The sequence below is a fragment of the Aegilops tauschii genome, chromosome 4, assembly GCF_002575655.3.
Source record: "Aegilops tauschii subsp. strangulata cultivar AL8/78 chromosome 4, Aet v6.0, whole genome shotgun sequence".
NCBI lineage: Eukaryota > Viridiplantae > Streptophyta > Magnoliopsida > Poales > Poaceae > Aegilops > Aegilops tauschii.
Window position 1 is genome coordinate 324,546,078 of NC_053038.3, and position 23,281 is coordinate 324,569,358.

General features: G+C 45.7%; 1 protein-coding gene and 1 long non-coding RNA gene across 2 annotated transcripts; both read left to right on the forward strand.

Annotated features, from left to right (window-relative positions):
* Window positions 1–1,155: 1,155 nt before the first annotated feature.
* LOC109746636 (AP2-like ethylene-responsive transcription factor AIL7) lies at window positions 1,156–8,206 on the forward strand. Its single transcript, XM_020305748.4, has 8 exons — window positions 1,156–1,660; window positions 1,765–1,847; window positions 4,474–4,482; window positions 4,580–4,668; window positions 5,033–5,106; window positions 5,212–5,262; window positions 5,361–5,437; window positions 7,317–8,206. The coding sequence occupies exons 1-8, from the start codon at window positions 1,353–1,355 to the stop codon at window positions 7,754–7,756; spliced, it is 1,131 nt and encodes a 376-aa protein (XP_020161337.1). The 5' UTR covers window positions 1,156–1,352; the 3' UTR covers window positions 7,757–8,206.
* A 3,549-nt stretch (window positions 8,207–11,755) lies between these two features.
* On the forward strand, window positions 11,756–12,660 carry LOC123493539 (uncharacterized). The gene is made up of 2 exons (XR_006662057.1): window positions 11,756–12,077; window positions 12,159–12,660. It is a non-coding gene; the product is annotated as an uncharacterized lncRNA (long non-coding RNA).
* The last annotated feature ends 10,621 nt before the right edge of the window (window positions 12,661–23,281 follow it).

Consider the following 23,281-nt stretch of genomic DNA (forward strand, 5'->3'; position numbering starts at 1 on the left):
TGAACATGGAGTTCTGACTAACGTGACCAAAAAATTTGTATAGATGAAAATCATCTGTGCATTTTAGTGAATAATTTGCAAGATGTGCCAATGCACGGCCACCACGCCGCGCCTCTACCCTGCTAGTTAGTAGAATAGCATGAAGGTCTTCTTCTACACACTTGTAATCGTCTCGGTCTTATTTACTCTATTCTAGCCACTTCAGTGATGCAAGAAAAATCAAAATCATCAAAAACACCAGAGGAGGGGATTTCATTGGTAGTGATGTCTTTTGGCCAGGGATTTCATTGGTAGTGATGTCTTTTGGCCAGTCAAGTGATGTGTTACCCATCTGTCTCGAAGGATCGGTTACATATAGATCTGAAATGGCACATATGGCAATCTTCATGCTTACACATGGATATTTTCCTCGAGGTTATTTACTGTGCAACTTACAATTCTAAGAAGTTCGACTATGGTTATGATCTAATTCCAGTGTTATACTACATGATTGACGTTATCTCGATGTTACCAACTCCAATGAATGTTGCTACAATTAAGACATTAAAAAATAATTAGAATTTTCAGCACAAATTATTTTTAATTACCTGTTTTCGGTGGAGGCTAACATACAAATTCAAAATGGCACACGTAACAATTATGAATGGATATATTTTTTCCAATGGTGTTCCAGCAAGTTTAACTTACTTTTAAAAACGTCTGACCGGAGAAAAGGTTTGACCGAACAGCATGTTTTACCCCATTTCTTAAGCTATAAGGTAGGTAGGCTGTTTTCATTCCTTTTTTTTTTTTGACGACCAACTGTTTTTCCTCTCCTGTCGACAGAGAAAAGACGCGTGGACGGGGCTCGCTCCCATTCTTGAATCCCCTTACGTCGACGGGTCATTTCTGAAATTTTGATGCATATCCATTCCACCATCGACGCTGCCAACTCTGATTTCAAATATTAAAACGGAAACCGCCGCGCGGAGACCAGTGCTGGAACTCGCGAACAAAATGCAGTAGGGACAAAACAGCACAGCACAGCGCTGCCCCACCGCCCATCCTCTCCTTCCATTCCAATTCCAATTCCGTAGTCCCCACCGCACTTTGGTTGAAGAAGAAGACCGGACGAGAGAAGAAGTGCGCGACCGTCTCGCCCGTCATTATCACCCGCCTCCCCTATAAATACGACAGAGCCTCCCGTCTCCTCCTTTCCTCCGCCCCCGCTCCCGTGTCCCTGGCCAGCGCCGCCCTCTTTCCCGGCCCCCTTTTGCTCCCCCTCACGTCAAACCCCATTCAAAGCCCTAGGACCCAGGTCGTGTGTGTGTGTGTGTGTGTGATCGGTGGGTGAAGGCGAGGAGAGCGAGACGATGTCGCCGCCGACGAACGGCTCCGCCTCGCTTCCCTTGACGGGCCTGTCCGACGCGGTGCTCTTCCCCTTCGACGGCTTCTCCGCCGACGACTTCTTCGCCACCGCCCCGCCTCCGCCTCCGCCTCCTCCTCTCGGCGCCGACCCGGGGCGCCTCCTCCTCGCGTCCTCCCGCAACGACGTCCACGCCTCCAGGGACCTCGCCGTCGCGGCGCCCGTCGAGACCACCGGGAGCCCCTCAGCGCTGGCGCCGCTGCCGCTGACGCCGAGCTCCTGCCAAAGGACGTCGTGCTACCGCGGGGTGACCAGGTACACTTAGCGAGTGATAACTGATAAGTGTGGTTAAGGAGTGTGATTAATTAGCACTCCTCCCCAAAGTAGTAGTCATACTAACACGTGCGATGCGAGCGCAGGCACCGGTGGACCGGACGGTACGAGGCGCACCTGTGGGACAACACGTGCCGGCGGGAGGGCCAGAAACGCAAGGGACGCCAAGGTGACCATCTCATGATCCCCGGCTTAAACCAGCACATAATCTCGCCGCTAATCTGAACATCGACGGTGGCGATCATTTAGATCTTGGTTTGCTTGCGGGCTCGGATCTTTCGCGTACGTACGGGGGGTAAAAGGAGGACCCGATGGGATGCCGTGCCGCCGTTTCGGGAGTGAAGAGAGGCAGAGAGAGAGAGAGAGAGACGTCGCGTGCTGCGTGCGTGAGGTGACAGCCATCTCCGTGTATGATGATGACGAGGTAGACTACTCGCTCGCCCGGATTCGCTGCGGACCCACCACCACCTCTTTGACCGCCTTCTCTCTCTCTCCTTCTTCCTCTCGTATTTCTCGGGGCAATACCAATGTCTAGTACGATTTCGATTGTGTTTGGGAGAGAGAGAGAGCGCGCTAGCTGAAACAATTAACCGGGGTAAAAAGATTTGTTTGCCTGGACAAAAATACGATTAATCTTGGCGTGGGTAGGTGGCAGTTTATGCCAGCTTGCAAGTACAGTAAGCACGGAGCCTTTTGCCTTTTTCCGGGTCTTCTGTTTCCAGCGAGTTCATTCATTCATGCGTGCGTGGGGTGGGTCAGCTTCTTTCTTCTTCCGCTGCAAGTCTTTCTTCTTTTCTGTTTGCGTTCATCTGCCAGCAATCTGTTTTTTGTTTTCATCTGCCAGCTTCTCGAGGTTGGGGTTTTCGAATTTTGAAATGGGAATGCATGGCATGCACGTCTGACCACTTTTGCGACGCCAGCCAGCAAGCAAGGACACAGCTAATAAGCTAGCAGGCAGCAACTCCCCAAAGTTTTGTCCCGCTCCTTGTTGATGATCAGCACAGTTTTGTTGTATATACGTGTGTGGCCCTACACTCGGTTGTACAAGTAGATATATACGCGAGGCTTGTTTGTACTCACATTTGCACTAGAGATAAATTTTGATGTACTCCAATCCAAGCAAAACATGTCTGGCGCATGGCCGTGCATTTCCCATATTTGGCTTTCTGCATCATGCACGCAGCCTGCAAACTGCACAGGCCACTTATGTTCGATCACTACATTTTTGGTAGGAAAGCTAATCAAACATTAGTGCGGGTCTGCTTACCGTTTGGTCTATGCTCCTTTCTGCCAGTAATTTGCTATGACAAGTAGTTCATATAAGTTCTAATAGTTTGCTATATAGGTCCAATGAACGACTTCTAATAGTTTCATTTTGTGTGCTCACTACTCCCTCCATTCCTAAATATAAGTCTTTTTAGAGTTTTCAATATGGACTACATATGGAGCGGCCGGGGGTCTAACCTCGTTTTCTATTAAAAAAACTAAATACGGAGCAAAATGACTGAATCTATATTCTAAAATTTGTCTATATAGATCCGTATGTAGTTCGTATTGAAAACTCTAAAAAGACTTACATTTAGGAATGGATGGAGTATTATTTAGTTCAACTTGAACTAATTAAATACGTAATTAGAGAATCAGAACAGATGTAGTGAATCTATTACTCCTGAAGTTTTTAGTTTCAAACCAGGGTAGTACTCTTACTAAATGTACAATTATTTTTGTAACATTTTTTCATGAATTTTCTGTCAGTGGTCCTTCCGATCATTATGTTTTCGTTCAAATCATTACATTTTTGGGATAATGATCTTCAGACTCGTTTTTCGTTCGTATGTTTCTTGGGCTTGCAATCATTTAAAATGTATATATATTGTGCAGGCGCACATGGTCAGGAAATATTGCCAGTCAAAGTGAACTCGGAAATATTTCATGGTTTTAAATGTTATATAGCATGGTTATGTACTAATTATGATATATTTTTTCGTTCTAGTGTTTTCGGAAGAATTTGGCAGATTGCTAAACTTAACTCCCCCCCTCTTTTCATTATTGTTATTGTGGACACTTCAATACATTGAGCAACCTTCTTTTATGTTGTATACTCGCTGTCAAAATCTTCTACCCGCCACCCGTAAATGTTCTGCTTACTTTATTCTATGTACAGATCATCTCTTGGTCTTGCCACTTCTGTGTGTGCATGGTGCATGACTCATGTTCTTGTCTACCAGACCAGGAACCCATGCATGCAGTTCAAGTAGGAGCACTATGTTGCATTTAGGAAATTGTGTTTGGAAATTAATATTCTCTGAGTTGAAATGTGCACATTGCATCCTATGTTGTCTAGAGGAGCCGCTGCTCTAGATTTTTGTAAGGTAGCATAGCTTGGATACTACTACTATAAGCATAAATTCAGAAGAGTATTTTTTTTCTCTGTTTCAATTTAGCTTAGATCGCATGTCAATGTTGTTAACCAACATCTACGTAATACAAGAACATGCTGTCTATTTGTAAGTAACAAACTTCAGGTCACAATGGGTACTTGATTTTAATTAATGGTGTCTTGACGTGTCCATGGTAGGTCACAATCATAACTAAGTGAATATTTTGCTCAGTTAGGTGCGAGTTAAGCGCGGTGCATCTATTTCTTTATAAGAATCACATGACAGTTATGCATGTTTTCTCCATGCATTTATTTGTTTTTGTCTCTTCTCTTATCACTTCGAACTAACTTGGCTTGTATTATCTACCATTTTTATGCTTGCTAATCTGGCGACTATGCGGGGACTATTATTCAGTTTACTTGGGTATGAACAGTTACCTCCTACCTTTTATATTAGTGTGTCCTGTCTTTTCAGCATTACATTTGGTAGAAACTTATAAGCAATGTTTGGTACTATGCAGGTGGCTATGAAAAAGAAGATAGGGCTGCTAGGGCATATGATCTTGCTGCTCTGAAATACTGGGGTGTCAATGCTACCACTAATTTCCCTGTAAGTGTCATCCTTCCCTCCTTCTCTAATAGGCATTGATGTGTGTGTTTCTTCTATACTTGCTTTGAATACTTCCATGTTATCCTATCACCTCTCTGAACTCATGTTGTGGTAAAGATTGGAAGACATAAATTCAAGTCTTTTGTGCCATCGATGGCTTGCATATTTTTTCTTAGGTGTGCCTCATATTGCTAAGTTTATTTGTACAATATATTGTATTTACATTCCATTGTCAACAATTGGAATTATGTGCCAGTTTTATTCGGTTGTGCTAAATGGTTCATTTTCTTTAAAAATAATAATTATATTGGTTCTGAACTCAGCCATATTTTCTTAACTAACATTGAGTTTCTTCGCTTTACAGAAAGAAAACTACATCAGAGAGCTTGAGGAGATGCAAAACATGAGCAGGCAGGAGCTTATAGCTTCACTGAGGAGGTTCATGTTTATAACTTCTTACATTCATGTCAGGCATCATGTTTTGTGCTTACAACTGTCTGCTTGATGATCCTAAAAAGAAAACTGTCTGGTGTAAATCTGCAGGAAGAGCAGTGGCTTCTCTAGGGGTGCATCCGTGTACAGAGGTGTCACAAGGTAATTTTCAACTAGAGAATCCCATCAGTTTGATCAATATGTTCCGCGTGAGTTAAAATCTGCTCGACCTAGTCCCTGATAGTGATATGTTTTGTCAGGCACCACCAACATGGACGCTGGCAGGCAAGAATTGGTCGTGTTGCAGGCAACAAGGACTTGTACCTGGGGACTTTCGGTAAGCGCCTCTAGTTGATTAACTGTGATACCTCTTCATTCCAAAGAGATCCCGAGGGAATATAGCCTTGCATGTACTCCCTCCGTCCGAAAATACTTGTCAGAGAAATGAATAAAAATGGATGTATGTAAACTAAATATGTCTAGATACATCCATTTCTCTGACAAGTATTTCCGTACGGAGGGAGTACAACTTAGTGCAGACTGTATACATGGGGTCTATGGTCCTATCAACTACAGTTTTTTTTATGAACAGAGAGTAAGATACCCTTGTGTTTCTCATACTAGGACATGAACTTAAGATCTAATACTACCGCTAGTATTGATACGAGTCTTTTCTAAATTGCTAAAAAATGGTTGCCGTCAAGAGTTAGTTGCAGTTATTTAGATAAATCTGAATGTAATCATGGTGTTGCATCATGCAAGCTCTTCTGCTCTGTTCTTCTGTGATGCATACCAGAGTTATTTACCCAAAACCATCACACTTGGGGCTAGGGTAACAGGTCAGGACCAGATTTGAGCCAGGTCACAAAAAACCACCAGCTCTGAGCCTAACCTGTAACGCGGAGCACTGACGGGCTGATTTGGCCGCGAAAACAGCGAAACCGACAGGTTGGGCCCACCTGTCGAGCTGACATGGCATGCCTATGTGGACAAATACGTCGAGGTGGAGATGGGACCCACATGTCATTGACTCAGCGCCTCCTTTTTCATTTTTCTTTTTTATTTACACCTCCTTTTTCGTACGGGCATTTCATCAAACAGGTTCTGGACGGCGACGCCATGGAGAAGCTCCATGCCGGTCAACCGGAGTCGCCAGCCGCGGCGGCGCCGCCGCATGCTTCGCGCCGTTCAAGGTCAGTTGTGCCCGTCAACGTGGTCCTTCCCCCTCTGCTGCAGCGACCTCGCCGCAGTCACCATCCTGCCACCAGCCATCGTCGTGCGCCCACGCGCCCGAGCTCCGGGAGGTGTGGTGTCGGGGGTCATGGGGAGCGGCGGAAGCTCGTCCACCTCCCCATGGAGCACCGGCGGGGCAGGCGTGGAGCAGCCATGGAGCGCTCTTGCGCCGGGATAGGAGGAGGCCTGCGAATCCGCCGGCGATGGCAACGACGACGCGAGGTCGCCCGCGCCCAGAGCGAGCTCGCCGTCGGGATGCTTGCCTCCGTATGGTCCACCTCAATCCGCCGCAGCGACCTTGCCGCGGTCAACGCGCCACCGGCCATTGTTGTGAGCCCGCACGCCCCACTGCCGCAGCGCAGCTCAGCGCCGCTGCCCCATCGCGGCACGTCCGGCCGCCGCATCGCAGATCAGCGGGGCCGGCCCCATCCCCCGCGGCACGTCCGGCCGCCGCCGCGCAACTCAGCGCCGCCGCATCCCTCCACCATCTCCCCGCCCGACAGTCAACGCCTCCGCCGTGCGCATCGACGGCAACAGCCGCAGCTTGTCTGCCTCTCCATGGAGTGCCGGCGAGGGAGGGGGAGATAGGTGGCCGCCGCCGCTAGGGCCAGGAGAGAGGGGGGGGAGAGGAGGACGGCGGCGTGCTCGCCGGAGCAAAGGAAGAGGTGCCGTGGAAAGAAAAGGGGGAAATATGTGACGCTGACAGGTGGGCCCCCCGTCCACGTCAGATTTTTTGTCCACATAGGCATGCCAGCTCAGCCTGACAGGTGGGCCCAACCGGTCAGTTTTGCTGTTTCCTCGAGCAAATCAGACAATCAGTGCTCTCCGTTACAGATTAGACATTTGTGACCTGGCTCAAATCTGATACTGACCTGTTACCCTAGCCCCAAGTGTGGTGGTTTTGGGTAAATAACTCTGCATACCATGCAGTAATGATTGATTGGATCAGCTCATTTGGACCTAAACCAAATCGCTCTTTTCAGCGACGGAAGAAGAAGCTGCGGAGGCATACGACATCGCAGCGCTCAAGTTCAGGGGCGACAACGCCGTCACCAACTTCGAGCCCAGCCGGTACAACCTGGAGGCGATCGCCTGCAGCGATCTTCCGGTCAATGGGAGGCGGATGAGCAGCCACAAGCCAGCAGTAGCAGCACCAGAAGCTCAAGGCGAGATCACCTTCGTGTCCTCGGCTCCTCCGATTCCCCAGCAGTCGTGCAGTGACGTGCAAGTGCCACCTTATGTCCTCCACGGCCTTCTGCAGCTCCAGGCCTCTGAGCCCCTGCATGCTCTTCCGCTTTCCAGCTACAGCTTCGGAGAGCCCAGCTTCTACTGGCCCTTCGGCGACGTGGAGCAGATGGTGCAGCTTGACAGCAAGGTGGAAGTGGCTGGTGGCATCCTTCAGCTGGCCAACTCGGCTGTGTAGTCTCTGGGCTCTCAAAGGGCCTGTGCTTTTGGAGATGCGAGCAAGTGCAGCGATGTTTTGGCTGGGTAGCTGGGACGGAGGTGATATTTTGCCGTTCCTGGTTTGGAACTCACCACCTGAACATACTCTAGGGTATAGTTGCTGGTGCCGCTTGGTTCCAGTTGTCCTCTTCTATGTGTGAAGGTTATTAAAGACAGTTAGCGAACTTGAGTAGATGCTGCTCCTGGCAAGTGAAGTGATAGCGGTAGCAGGGAGAAAGAAGCTCCAAGGGCGGTAGTAGCGGTATGTGGGCTGCTGTGTAGAGCAGTTCCTTGAAGAGGTTTATGGTGCACCTCAGAATGACATGCTAAGTTATCTAGATTTAGTCGATGGGTTCTTTTGAACAAGGAGTGGACAAGTGGAACATGTTGGCAGATGTTATGTTCTTTACCGGCTATCTGAATCACCGTATACCTTCTGTTCCCTTCACAGTGTTCCGTCATTCTTCTTACCAAAACGAGGATCACCTCTATTTTAAACGAGTAGTCTGAAGGTATGAATAACATCTTAAGTAGGTAATCAATAACAAGAAAGTAAACAAATAGCCGGCAACCTAAACATTTATTCTATTATTGGACCTTCATTCAAATCGGTTATATGTAGCCTGTACTATCATCTCCCATCGATTGCCTCCAAAGACCATAGGCGCTCTCACTTCTGCATGATGTAGTAATAATAATCACATACGAATCCATCCAGATGCGCAACAGATACTAACTTGGATTTTTTTGGGTGATATTTGTCTCGTTAAATACACAATCATTTCAACAGTTTCAAATAGCTCAAAGTAATGCACAAACTCCCACGTGAATTAGTGTCATTGTACTAGGCTCAACCCCACCTAACCAGTTACCTAACATATTGGAGATACTATTAGGTGGAGGTATGTTAAAGGACACATGTTGTTCGGCATAATAACTCAGCTATTGGGCATGTGAGAAATAAATGCTGAATCGTTTTCTCGTGGTCACAAAAAAAACACCATTTACTCTCTTTCCACCTACGCTTTGCCAAATTTGTTAGAATCACTTATGCACAAACTACATAAAAATCTTGATTTTTAAAGGCACCTTTGTTTTCCAGATATTGATAGACCTGATGATTGATCCATTATTAATCAAGTCCACATACATAGATTTTCATGAAAACATGCCTGAAACAGAAAGGTTCCATCAGAATACATCTGGCTCATTAGAGAAGTTGATCTCCATCAACCTAGAAACTAAATGCAGCCACCAATCCCATCGTTTCCCAACCAGTGCCCGCCTGAACTATGTATTTAGGGGAACTGTCGTGGTTTTGTCACGGCAGATGTCCTCGAAAAATGACTTAAGTCGTGAGGCAATCGCAGCTAGGTAGTAGCTTGAACGGGGTTGATCGGAATCGAGAGACACGGGTTTACCCAGGTTCGGCCCCTCACGGTGGAGGTAATAGCCTACTTCCTGCTTGATTGATTATTGTTTGGGATCTCGATTACAAGGGTGCAACTTGGCTAACCTAGTACTCGAGAGCTTGTAACCTAGTCTTTCTATCTCAGGGGCTCCCCTTTATATATAGGCTGAGGCCCTAAGTTTACAACAGAATCCGGGTCGTACTGCGACCTGTGTCTTAGTCTATTTCCTATTCATCTTGTCCTTTAAATAAGGGAAAATTCGTTATAGCTTCCTTATTGGGCCGGCTCACCAGATACTGACCCTCGAGCCGCCCTCTTCTTTCAGTCGCCTCCTGGGCTTTGAATTATGGCCCACATTGCTAGCGTGATGACGAGCCGCCATGGGATGTCGGGTCATTCCTGGCCGAGTCATACCGTGGGATATATCCTTAATATTAGCCCCCAGGTTAACTTGGATTCATCCATATTTAAACTTCATATTAAAAAATAAGTCCGGGTCATATTATTGTGAGCTGGAACTTTCCTTTTATTTATTCAGCTTATTTCTGAGCCGGGTTATGAGACATTGCCGGCTTGTGATGTTTCATCACTTTAGCATTTTCACACTCCTTCTAAATTGCTGTGACATCATCTCGCTAAAACTCCAAAATTCACGTATGACATCATCACGAATTTGTGAGTGGATCTGGCAGGCCCAAAAATCGAGGCGCCTTTTTGCCCAAAATTTACTACGCCTCCTCTGTTTTCACACTTGCCGTTCTCACTTCTTATCGTTGCATAAATACGTATGAGGGGCCCCAAGTCTTAGTTTTACCACTGCCGCCTCCTCGTTCATCTTCCTCCTCGCGCCTGCTGCCTCTCGCGACCGAAACGCCGCCTCGTCTTCTTGAGCTCTCCAGCGAAATCACTCGCAGCTTCTACACCGCCCCAGTTCGTCGCCGGAGCTCACAAGAATACTCCGGCCACATCCGCCGTGCTCAGGTGCGCCAAATCTCCTCCTTCTAGATCTGTAAATGCCCCATTGCTTCGCTGTGTAGTTCGTCGGTGTTCATCACCATCCTTTCGCCGTAGATCTGAATCCATTCAAACTGTTCGAGCAGATGCAGTAGTTACCCGTAGTGATGCCATTTTTATCCAATCTAGAATCCTTGTAGCGCTTCGGATGGCTCCCATTACAGTCTAGCTCACCCGTCTGTGCCCTACTTAGGCCCTTTATTTTTCTTTCAAAAGCATTTTTCAGATCCATCTTTATAGCTCGTCTTGTTAGATTTCTATCTGTAGCCATTCCAACACTTAGCAGAAAACCAGAAAGCCACTGTATAACAGACATCGGCTTATCATTTTTTTGGCTTATCCGTGCTCTCCATAGCTTGTATAAACCTTTATAGTCATAGCCTGAATAAGCATAGCCACCTTATTGTTTTGCCGGCTTATAATTTCAAATAGTTTACCGGCTTACCATGCATGACATAATCAGTCAGCTTATTTTCATTACTTTTGCTTTGCAGTCACCACCCTTTCTGAATTATTATGGCTAAGACCGACAAAGCCGTTGGTTGGGTTAGATCCCATGTGTCCACCCTTATGTTGAATGACCTCATGGGTCAAGGCCTATTGCCGGCTCAAGGAGAGATCGGCTGGCGCGTGCCCGAAGAAGAGAGTCCCCTCCAACCTCAACAAGGAGAGGTTGTCCGCCCGGGTCAAAATTCATCCATGACGTGCTCAAACTTTTTCGACCTCCGGCCCCAGGATCTTGGTCCAAATTCCATCACCAATCACTGTCAGTTTCAAGTTTTTTTGCGAAGTATATCTCCAGACGGAGCCAACTATCCTTCTCTTCCAGGAATTCTTTTACATCAACCACCAGACCAAGTTCAAGGACGGTCCCAGTATAGAACTTGGTGGAATTTCTGTTCAAAGCCGGAAGAACAGTCCCTTCCTGAAGCTAAATTGGCAAGTCATCCTAAGGGCTAGAACAGAACTTGGTTTTATTGTAGAAATACTGCTCCTTAGGGTGAGAACCCCCTGTCGGGTTATAGACTGGACCGACTCGACGCTACGGTCGCCTTTCTAGGTTAGTCGTCAGATGAAGAGTGAAAATAGGTTGCCCCTTTCTACTCCAAGCTAAGGGCTTTGACAGCTAATGGCCTCACCGGGATCGATTTGACCCAGTGCTGGATAAGCTAGCGGATCCAACCCCTTAGCTTGAGGAGCAAGATGATGTGCAACTACATGGATGACCCAGCAATGCTTCAGTCAAATCAATTTGTCTGAAGATGAAGTGAACAAAGCCACAAAGAAACTGCTAGGGGAGCCCCGGGAAAAGTGCAACAAGACCGGGTTGGCTCCCTCCTGCCTGACCAATCATGTGCCTCAAGTAAGTGTACTTGTACTTTCTTGCTCATTCTGCCTGGCTTATTTGCTGTCTTAAGCTTAATTTCCGGCCCATCACATATGCAGGCAGATTCCAGATTTTGGAAGAAGAAAACTCAAAAGTCTGCTCCTCCTCCAGTTGAGCAAGAGGATGAGCTGATCGACACCGACGAGCCGGCTGCTGGAAATGAGTCGGAGGTAGAGCTCGACTCACTTGGTCGTCTTTTTAACGAACTTGCTGACGCTCCCTCTTCTTAGGGTCACACAAAAAACAGTCGAGCCGGCAACACTGAGGTAATATCAATCTCATCCAACTCGGAAACTTTTGTCCCGAAGAGAACAAGACAAGCCATCAAGAAGGTACCATTTTCGCATCCAGATGCTCATTTAGATCCAAATTTTCTTTTGAAGAAAAATCAACAGACCTTCACATCCAAAAGGAAGACCCGGAACAGCCCCAGGGAATTAACCGTCGGCTTATCTGATGAGCCGGCCACTCAAAGACAACGAGTTAAGGTGCCTCATAGTCCAACTTCCTCTGGTCCACGAGCCGGTCTTATTAGGCAACCACTTAATCCTTCTCATTCAAATTATTAGGAATCACCGCCCTCCTCTAGAGAGTCAACCACCTCACAGCTCCCATCTCTTACGATCAAGCTTAGGTAAGCATTTCTTGCAGCATAATTTTCCTTGTCATCATAACTGCTTCTTTAACCTGATGTTACTCTCATGTCTTCAGGGCCAAAGGCATTTCAAAGAAGAAAGCTGGCGGGTCATCTTCCACCACAGCAGATCTCGAGACTGAAGACCCGCCAATGGTGACTCCAAAGATCCAAGCTAAAACTACAGGCGAGGATAAGTCAGACCAAAGGGTAGAGCCGGTGATGATGGAAGAGCCGACCAGTGCTGTGTTGGGGAACATTGCATGGGAAACAGAAAAATTCCTATGCTCACCAAGATCAATCTAGGAGATGGACATCTATGGGAGGATAGATTGCATCTACATACCCTTGTAGATCGCTAAGCGGAAGCGTTAAGAAACGCGGTTGATGTAGTCGAACGTCTTCGCGATCCAATCACAATATGTCCTGCGAACTCCCGATCCAAGTGTCGAACGGACGTCACCTCCGTGTTCAACACACGTACGGCTTGATCACACCTTCACCTCCTCGAACCAGTGAGCGATGGTGAAGTAGTAGCGAGGGATGCGAGGGAGAGGAGAGGCAGTGCCGTGGCGTGGAGATATGCTCAAGGGGGTGCGGTTGCCCTCTCTCTACCTCTTTATATATAGGGGAAGGATGGAGGAGGTGGCGCCCCTAGGGTTTCCACTAGGGGGTGGCAGCCAGGGCAGATGGGGTCTCCCCTAGGGTGACTTGCCCCCAAGCCGGGAGGTGGGAAGCCCTAGGGGGCGCCGCCAACCCTCCTGGTTACGTAAGATGGGGTGAGGGGGGCGCTCAGCCCCTTAGTAGGCTGGTTTGCCCCCTCCCCTTGGCCCATGGGGCCCCCCGACACTTGTCGGGGCCCCCCCGAAACCCCTTTCGGTGACGCTAGTCATCACCCGGTACCCCCGGAACAATTCCGGACTCCAATACCCTTCGTCCAATATATCAATCTTCACCTCCGGACCATTCCGGAGTTCCTCATCACGCCCGGGATCTCACCCGAGACTCCGAACAACCTTCGGTAACCACCATAATGACTCAACTATACTTATATCGTCACCAAACGTTAAGTGTGTAGACCCTGCAGGTTCATGAACTATGTAGACATGACCGAGACACCTCTATGGTGAATAACCAATAGCGGGACCTGGATGCCCATATTGGTTCCTACATATTATACGAAGATCTTATCGGTCGAACCTCGATGTCAAGGATTCAGCTAATCCCGTATGCAGTTCCCTTTGTCTATCGGTATGTTACTTGCCCGAGATTCGATCATCGGTATCTCCATACCTAATTCAATCTCGTTACCGACAAGTCTCTTTACTCGTTTCGTAATACAAGATCCCATGACTAACTCATTGGTCACATTGCTTGCAAGCTTATTGTGATGTTGTATTACCGAGTGGACCCTGAGATACCTCTCCGTCATACGGAGTGACAAATCCCAGTCTTGATCCATGCCAACTCAACAGACACCCTCGAAGATACCTGTGGAGCACCTTTATAGTCACCCAGTTACGTTGCGACGTTTGATACACACAAGGCACTCCTTCGGTGTCAGTCGGTTGCATGATGTCATGGTCATAGGAACATATACTTGACATGCAGAAAAACAATAGCAATAAACTTGACACGATCATATGCTATGCTTATGGTTTGGGTCATGTCCATCATATCATTCTCCTAATGATGTGATCCTGTTATCAAATGACAACTCATGTCTATAGCTAGGAAACCATAGCTATCTTTGATCAATGAGCTAGTCTAGTAGAGGCTCACTAGGGACACATTGTTGTCTATGTATCCACACATGTATCTGACTTTCCGATCAATACAATTCTAGGATGGATAATAAACGATTATCATGAACAGGGAAATATGATAATAACCAATTTATTATTGCCTCTAGGGAATATTTCCAATAGTCTCCCACTTGCACTAGAGTCAATAATCTGGTCCATATCGCCATGTGATTAACACTCATAGTTCACAACGCCATGTGACTAACACCCAAAGAGTTTACTAGAGTCAATAATCTAGTTCACATCACCATGTGATTAAGACTCGATGAGTTCTGGGGTTTGATCATGTTGTGTTTGTTAGAGAGGTTTTAGTCAATGGGTCTGCAACATTCAGATCCGCATGTACCTCGCAAATCTCTATGTCATATTGTAGATGCTGCTACCACGATCTAGTTGGATCTATTCCAAATGGTTGCTCCACTATACATACCCGGTTTGCTACTCAGAGTCATCCAGATAGGTGTTAAAGCTTGCATGAACGTAACCCTTTACGCCGAACTCTTTATCACCTCCATAACCGAGAAACATTTCCTTATTCCTTCAAGGATAATTTTGACCGATGTCCAGTGATCCACTCCTGGATCACTCCTGTACCCCCTTGCCAGACACGTGGCAAGGCACACATCAGGTGCGGTACACAACATGGCATACCGTATAGAGCCTATGGCTGAGGCATAGAGGATGACCTTTGTCCTTTTTCTTTCTTCTGCCGTGGTCGAGCTTTGAGTCTTACTCAACTTCACACCTTACAACTCAGGCAGAACTCCTTTCACTGATCCATTTTGAACTCCTTCAAAATCATGTCAAGATCTTGGTTCCCAATACGTAAGCAGCTTTACCCAGGTCTTCCTTTGAAAAACTTCTTTCAAACAACCCTTTATGCTTTCCAGAAATTCTACATCATTTCTGATCAACAATATGTCATCCACATGTACTTATCAGAAATGTTGTAGTTCTCCCACTCACTTTCTTATAAATACAAGTTTTTTGTAAACTTTGTATAACTCAAAAGCTTCGATCACCTCATCAAAGCGTATGTTCCAACCCCGAGATGCTTGCTCTAGTCCATAGAAGGATCGCTAGAGCTTGCATACCTTTTAGCATCCTAAGGATCGACAAAACCTTCTGGTTGTATCACATACAACCTTTCCTCACGGAAACCGTCAAGAAAACTTTGTTTTGACGTCCATCTACCAGATTTCGTAAATGAAAATGCAGCAACTGCTAACATAATTCCAACAGAATTTAGCATCGCTATGAGTGAGAAAGTCTCATCATAGTCAACTCCTTGAACTTGTCGGAAACTTCTTTGTGACAAGTCGAGCTTCATAAATGGTGACATTACCATCAACGTTTGTCTTCTTCTTAAAGATCCATTTATTCTCAATGGCTTGTCGATCATCGGGCAAGTCCACCAAAGTCTATACTTTGTTCTCATACATGGATCCTATCTCGGATTTCATGGCTCCTAGCCATTCGTTGGAATCCGGACCCACCCTCGCTTCTCCATAGCTCGTAGGTTCACCGTTGTCCAACAACATGACCTCTAAGACAGGGTTACCGTACCACTCAGAAGCATTACGTATCCGTGTCAACCTACGAGGTTCGATAGTAACTTGATCTGAAGCCTCATGATCACTATCATTAGCTTCCTCTTCAACTGACGTAGGTGTCACAGAAACATCTTTCTGTGTTGCACCACTCACTGGATGAAGTAAGGTTCAACAACCTCATCAAGTTCTATCTTCCTCCCACTCAATTCTTTCGAGAGAAACTCTTTCTCGAGAAAGGACTCGTTCTTACCGACAAACACTTTGCCCTTGGATCTGAGATAGAAGGTATACCCAACCGTATCTTTTGGGTATCTATGAAGACGCATTTGTCCGCTTTGGGTTCGAGCTTTTTCGGCTGAAGCCTTTTGACATAACACTACTGCAGGATGCTGCTAACGCGACACTACGATCAGAGACCCTTCGAAGAAATTGTGTGTGATGCAATAATCGCAAACGGTGGTGTAAATAAAACCGTCAAAAAAGGTGCAAAACGTTTGCGATGGAGGATGCATCAAACACGGTTCATATTTTAGTTGCGTGTGCGATGCAGGGTATACGGTTCAGTTCAATTAACTGTTTGCGATGAAGAGGAACAAAAGAAACGGGCAGCCAGATGGAGGTGTGTGCGATATACAGCATAAGGTTCACTCGGATGAACTGTTTGTGATTAGGCAACACAAAAAAACGGTTAGCCAGATCAAGGTGTGTGCGATATACGGCATGCGGTTCACTCGGATGAACTATTTGTGTTGAGACAAGAGAATAGAAATGGTTCAATATAACAAGATGTGTGTGATACGCCACAAACAGGTCTGCAATCAGAAATGTGTGCGAAGACTGATAATAACACAGCCGGTTCCTGCTAATAAGACGTGTGTGTTGTGCGATGGGATTGCATACAGAACAACAACATACACACACACACACACTTATAAGGACATGGTTGCATAACCAAATTAAACATCCACTTACATAGGTGGCTACTACAACCATGGCATTTGCACACACCAAAGTAAACTATTGCATGCATAATTACATAGGTGGCTACTACACACATGACATTTCCGCACACCAATAAAGTAAACTATATATTACATGCATGATTAACAAGCATAAACGATCATCTGATCATCATCTACTTCTTGTGACGCCTGCTCTGCTTGTGGCTCGATCCGGGCTCGTCGATTTGGGTAACGAGGCACTTCCTCATGTCAACGATCCACCTGTGCATCTCGTAGCATGTGTACACGCTCTTGGCCGCGAACCTAAGGTGAGGTTCATCCAGTTGCCGCATCCAGGCCCTGTGCCAGGATACATGACTTGTTCTCTGGGCATCCTGCTTCATCTTTTTGTAGTAGGGGTCGATGATGCCGAGGCGAGTTCGACCAGGAAGTCCTTCTTCGTGCTGCCCCAGACCCTGTAGTGGTCACAGATTTCGACAAGGTTCTTGCAGGCCAAGCCCGTAACACTAAGCGCTTTTACATCGTCGGTGGTTTCCACCGTGGCGAACTTGTAGTCGGTGCTGCTGACAAACATGTTGAAACGGTCGCAAGGTTCTGTGGCCATGCAGTAGTGGTAGATGAGGACATGATGGCGCACGCACAACTGGGCGACGACAAACTTATGATCTATGCCGGGACGACCGGCGGTGTACTGAAGGTCAATGTCGACCACCTTGTACTTGTCTCGAGCAAGCAACTGCTCAACGCTGTTGATGTAGTCGTCCACCACGGCCGGGTCGATCGTGTACACCATCGAGAGATCCGTCTTCCTCGCGTGGGTCTCCACTCTATGCTCGCCGAACTCCATGGAGCGCCGCTAGACATCCCCTCTCTATGTGTCGTCGTGGGTGTGCTTGTTGTGTTGTGGGGCGCGATCGAAAGGTTGAAGAGACTAAGGTTATAATGGCCGCGGGAATTAAAGGGGAAGCCGGACGGCCAGGAATATCGAGAGGCCCTGATGGCAGTTCTAATTTGCAGCGCGTAACTTGTGGGGCACGATCGAAAGGTTGAAGAGACTAAGGTTATAATGGCCACGGGAATTAAAGGGGAAGTCAGACGGCCAGAAATATCGGCAGGCCCTGATGGCAGTTCTAATTTGCAGCGCATAACTCCATTGTGCCGCACGTAACTGTATCATGTGGCAACGCGCGCGACACAACCGCATGCATATGGGGCCCCCGACGTGATCGTGCGCACGCCCAACCGCTGGCAGAGCGCGCGCGGAGGGACGCGAGCAGAGCGCTCCGTGGTCGCCTCAACGGCGAGCAACCATATATATATATATATATATATATATGTGTGTGTGTGTGTGTGTGTGTGTGCATATAGCAGTTCAACACGCAAGGAAAAGCTATCCACAAGCCGAGCGCGCAGACGGACACGAGCAGAGCGCGCCGCGGCGCCTAACAGCGAGCACAACGCGCTGCGGCGCCTAACGGTGAGCAGAGCTTGCCAAGGGATGCAAGCAGAGGCCGGCACAGTGATACGTGGCAAATAAGACAAACTGTGCGAGCAATGTCGGAGAAATCAAGCACGAATCAGATTAGAGTTGCGTGTGCGATACGTGGCATACAATTGATCCATCCGAGCTGTTAGTGATAGAATAAGCCGTGTGTGTTGCGGGCAAACGCTTACTGGTATATAACCTTAAATTTAACCAAAAAAGTGCTAATGCATGTTACAAGAATTGTATAACTGGAAACTATGTTCAAATACGGATCCAACGATATAATCTTTGGCGACATGCATTCGTATTTTATTAGTTAAATCCTACTTATAAACCAGGACGGGGATATAGTAGGTAATTAAATCACAAACGTTTTTTTGTATTAACCGTACGTGTGTGTGTCCTTTCGTCCTCCTCTCGCACGTCTTGTCACCCTGCAGCCACAGACGGCTTACAGCGCAAGCTTGCGCAGTGTGCGGGGGCGTTCTTTTGGCCAAACGATGGCTCGAAGTGGCGCCAATGAATCGTCGGTGAGCCCGTTCCCATGCAACCTCGCGGTTTCCCACGCAAGCTTCCCACCCGACTAGGTGAAATCCCCCAAAATCCCAATGCTTACCGACCTGCTATATAAACCCTCACGGACGGCGAGTCCCGCGTCACATTTTCCCCTCCTTCCCTGTAGCTTATCTCGTCTGCTTCTCCCGCAATCGCCAATGGCACCAGTCCGTCGTTGTCACTCAGCCACTCCGCCGTCATCAGAGGACAACTCCAGCTGGGAGGCTACATCGCGGCGGCGGCTCAGTCCCCGGCGTAGTGTAGTGTGCGTGGCGTCCCTGTTGGGTGTGCGCGTGATACGTCTCCAACATATCTATAATTTTTGCTTGTTCCATGCTATTATATTATCTGTTTTGGATGTTTAATGGGCTTTATTATGCACTTTTATATTATTTTTGGGACTAACCTACTAACCGGAGGCCCAGTGCAAATTGATGTTTTTTGCCTATTTCAGTGTTTCGCAGAAAAGGAATATCAAACGGAGTCCAAACGGAATAAAACCTTCACGAGGATCGTTTTTGGAACAAACGCAATCCAAGAGACTTGGAGTGGACGTCAAGGAAGCAACGAGGCGGCCACGAGGTAGGAGAGCGTGCCCAGGGGGTAGGCGCGCCCCCCACCCTCGTGGTCCCCTCGTGGCTCCACCGACCTACTTCCTTCGCCTATATATACTCTTATACCCTAAAAACATCGAGGAGCGCCATGAAACACTTTTTCCACTGCCGCAACCTTCTGTACCCGTGAGATCCCATCTTGAGGCCTTTTCCGGCGCTCCGCCGGAGGGGGAATCCATCACGGAGAGCTTCTACATCAACACCATAGCCTCTCTGATGATGTGTGAGTAGTTTACCACAGACCTCCGGGTCCATAGTTATTAGCTAGATGGCTTCTTCTCTCTCTTTGGATCTCAATACAAAGTTCTCCTCGATTCTCTTGGAGATCTATTCGATGTAATACTTTTTGCGGTGTGTTTGTCGAGATCCGATGAATTGTGGGTTTATGATCAAGATTATCTATGAACAATATTTGGTTCTTCTCTGAATTCTTATATGTATGATTTGATATCTTTGCAAGTCTCTTCGAATTATCAGTTTGGTTTGGCCTACTAGATTGATCTTTCTTGCAATGGGAGAAGTGCTTAGCTTTGGGTTCAATCTTGCGGTGTCCTTTCCCAGTGACAGCAGGGGCAGCAAGGCACGTATTGTATTGTTGCCATCGAGGATAAAAAGATGGGGTTTATATCATATTGCTTGAGTTTATCCCTCTACATCATGTCATCTTACTTAATGCGTTACTCTGTTCTTATGAACTTAATACTCTAGATGCATGCTGGATAGCGGTCGATGTATGGAGTAACAGTAGTAGATGCAGAATCGTTTCGGTCTACTTGTCACGGACGTGATGCCTATATACATGATCATGCCTAGATATTCTCATAACTATGCACTTTTCTATCAATTGCTCGACAGTAATTTGTTCACCCACCGTAGAATATGCTATCTTGAGAGAAGCCACTAGTGAAACCTATGCCCCCCGGGTCTATTTTCCATCATATAAGTTTCCGATCTATTTTATTTTGCAATCTTTACTTTCCAATCTATACAAGAAAATACCAAAAAAATTATCTTATTATCTCTATTAGATCTCACTTTTGCAAGTGGTCGTGAAGGGATTGACAACCCCTTTATCGCGTTGGTTGCAAGGTTCTTATTTGTTTGTGCAGGTACGAGGGATTTGTGTGTAGTCTCCTACTGGATTGATACCTTGGTTCTCAAAAACTGAGGGAAATAGTTACGCTACTTTGCTGCATCACCCTTTCCTCTTCAAGGGAAAACCAACGCATGCTCAAGAGGTAGCAAGAAGGATTTCTGGCGCCGTTGCCGGGAAGATCTACGCACAAGTCAAGACATACCAAGTACCCATCACAAACTCTTATCCCTCGCATTAAATTATTTGCCATTTGCCTCTCGTTTTTCTCTCCCCCACTTCACCCTTGCCGTTTTATTCGCCTCTTTCCCGTTTGCCTTTCTTTCGCCATGGCCGAATCGAAAAGGGTTAAGGGTTCTCTCCCGGGTTTTAGTACTTTGGATAGTCCCTCTGTCCTTTCTAAACTCATAAATATTGATGCTATGGAAAGACCTACCGGGGTTATCAATGAGAGTTTGAATAATTTCGATGAAGATGATCCCGGAATCTTTCGTTATTTACTTGATGAGCCTTTGAAAGATGCTTGGGATAGGCTATTAAGGATCCGAGCCAGCTATGTGCCCCAATATCAAATTGAGATATACCTAAAAAGCTTTTATGTTGGCTTACCCTCTTCATTCAAGCAAGTTTTAGATTCTATTTTTGAAAAAGGTTTTCTTGAGGGGGATGCCATAGATACCTATGAAAAGATGAAAACTATATTTGGGCACCCCATGAGTGAGAAGGTTGAATCCACCTCTTTTTTGTGCTTTTATCAAAATGAAATTATCAAAGAGATGAAGGCTAGCTTAGATGCAAACTTTCGTAGCGTGCTTAATCTTTCTTCCACCATTAATGGCCATGTGCTTTCTCAAAATAGAAGATAAATGCTATAGATAAGAAATTTTCTCTTTTCTTTCCCAATACCAAAGATGGCAATACCTAAATCTATTCTTGTTTTTATGCCTAGCTAGGGGCGTTAAACGATAGCGCTTGTTGGGAGGCAACCCAATTTTATTTTTGTTCCTCGCTTTTTGTTCCTGTTTAGTAATAAATATTTCATCTAGCCTCTGGTTAGATGTGGTTTTATGTTTTAGTTAGTGTTTGTGCCAAGTAAAACCTATAGGATCTTCTTGGGTGATAATTATTTGATCTTGCTGAAAAAGACATAAACTTTCTGCTCACAAAAACAATTATTAAAAATCACCAGAAAGTGATAAAATACTGATTCCAATTTAAGTGGACCAATAAACAAATTATTTAGGTCGTCCTATTTTGGCAGAATTTTTGAGTTACAGAAGTTTACGTTTGATACAGATTACTACAGACTGTTCTGTTTTTGACAGATTCTGTTTTTCGTGTGTTGTTTGCTTATTTTGATGAATCTATGGCTAGTATCGGGGGGTATGAACCATAGAGATGTTGGAATACAGTAGGTTTAAATCAATATAAATAAAGAATGATTTCATTACAGTACCTTAAAGTGGTGGTTTGTTTTATTTCGCTAACGGAGCTCATGAGATTTTCTGTTGAGTTTTGAGTTGTGAAGTTTTCAAGTTTTTGGGTAAAGATTTGATGGATTTTGGAACAAAGAGTGGCAAGAGCCTAAGCTTGGGGATGCCCAAGGCACCCCAAGGTAAAATTCAAGGACAACCAAAAGCCTAAGCTTGGGGATGCCCCGGAAGGCATCCCCTCTTTCGTCTTCATCTATCGGTAACTTTACTTGATGCTATATTTTTATTCACCACATGATATGTGTTTTGCTTGGAGCGTCTTGTATGATTTGAGTCTTTTCTTTTTAGTTTAACACAATCATCCTTGCTGTACACACCTTTTGGAGAGACACACATGGATCGGAATTTATTAGAATACTCTCTGTGCTTCACTTATATCTTTTGAGCTAGATAATTTTGCTCTAGTGCTTCGATTATATCTTTTAGAGCACGGTGGTGGTTTATTTTATAGAAATTATTGATCTCTCATGCTTCACTTAAATTATTTTGAGAGTATTTTTGAACAGCATGGTAATTTGCTTTGGTTAAAATTTTAGTCCTAAAGTGATGAGCATCCAAGATAGGTATAATAAAAACTATCATATAAAGTGCATTGAATACTATGAGAAGTTTGATTCTTTATGATTGTTTTGAGATATGAAGATGGTGATATTAGAGTCATGCTAGTTGAGTAGTTGTGAATTTGAGAAATACTTGTGTTAAAGTTTGTGATTCCCGTAGCATGCACGTATGGTGAACCGTTATGTGATGAAGTCGGAGCATGATTTATTTATTTATTGTCTTCCTTATGTGTGGCAGTCGGGGACGAGCGATGGTCTTTTCCTACCAATCTATCCCCCTAGGAGCATGCGCGTAATACTTCATTTCGATAACTAATAAATTTTTGCAATAAGTATGTGAGTTCTTTATGACTAATGTTGAGTCCATGGATTATACGCACTCTTACCCTTCCACCATTGCTAGCCTCTCTAATACCGCGCACCTTTCGTCGGTATCATACACCCACCATATATCTTCCTCAAAACAGCCACCATACCTACCTATTATGGCATTTCCATAGCCATTCCGAGATATATTGCCATGCAACTTTCCACCGTTCCGTTTATTATGACACGCTCCATAATTGTCATATTGCTTTGCATGATCATGTAGTTGACATCGTATTTGTAGCAAAGCCACCGTTCATGATTTTCATACATGTCACTCTTGATTCATTGCATATCCCGGTACACCGCCGGAGGCATTCACATAGAGTCATATTTTGTTCTAAGTATTGATTTGTAATTTTTGAGTTGTAAATAAATAAAAGTGTGATGACCATCATTATTAGAGCATTGTCCCAAGTGAGGAAAGGATGATGGAGACTATGATTCCCCCACAAGTCGGGATGAGACTCCGGACTGGAAAAAAAGAGGCCATAAAAAATGAAAAAGGCCCAAACAAAACAAAAATGAGAGAAAAAGAGAGAAGGGATAATGTTACTATCCTTTTACCACA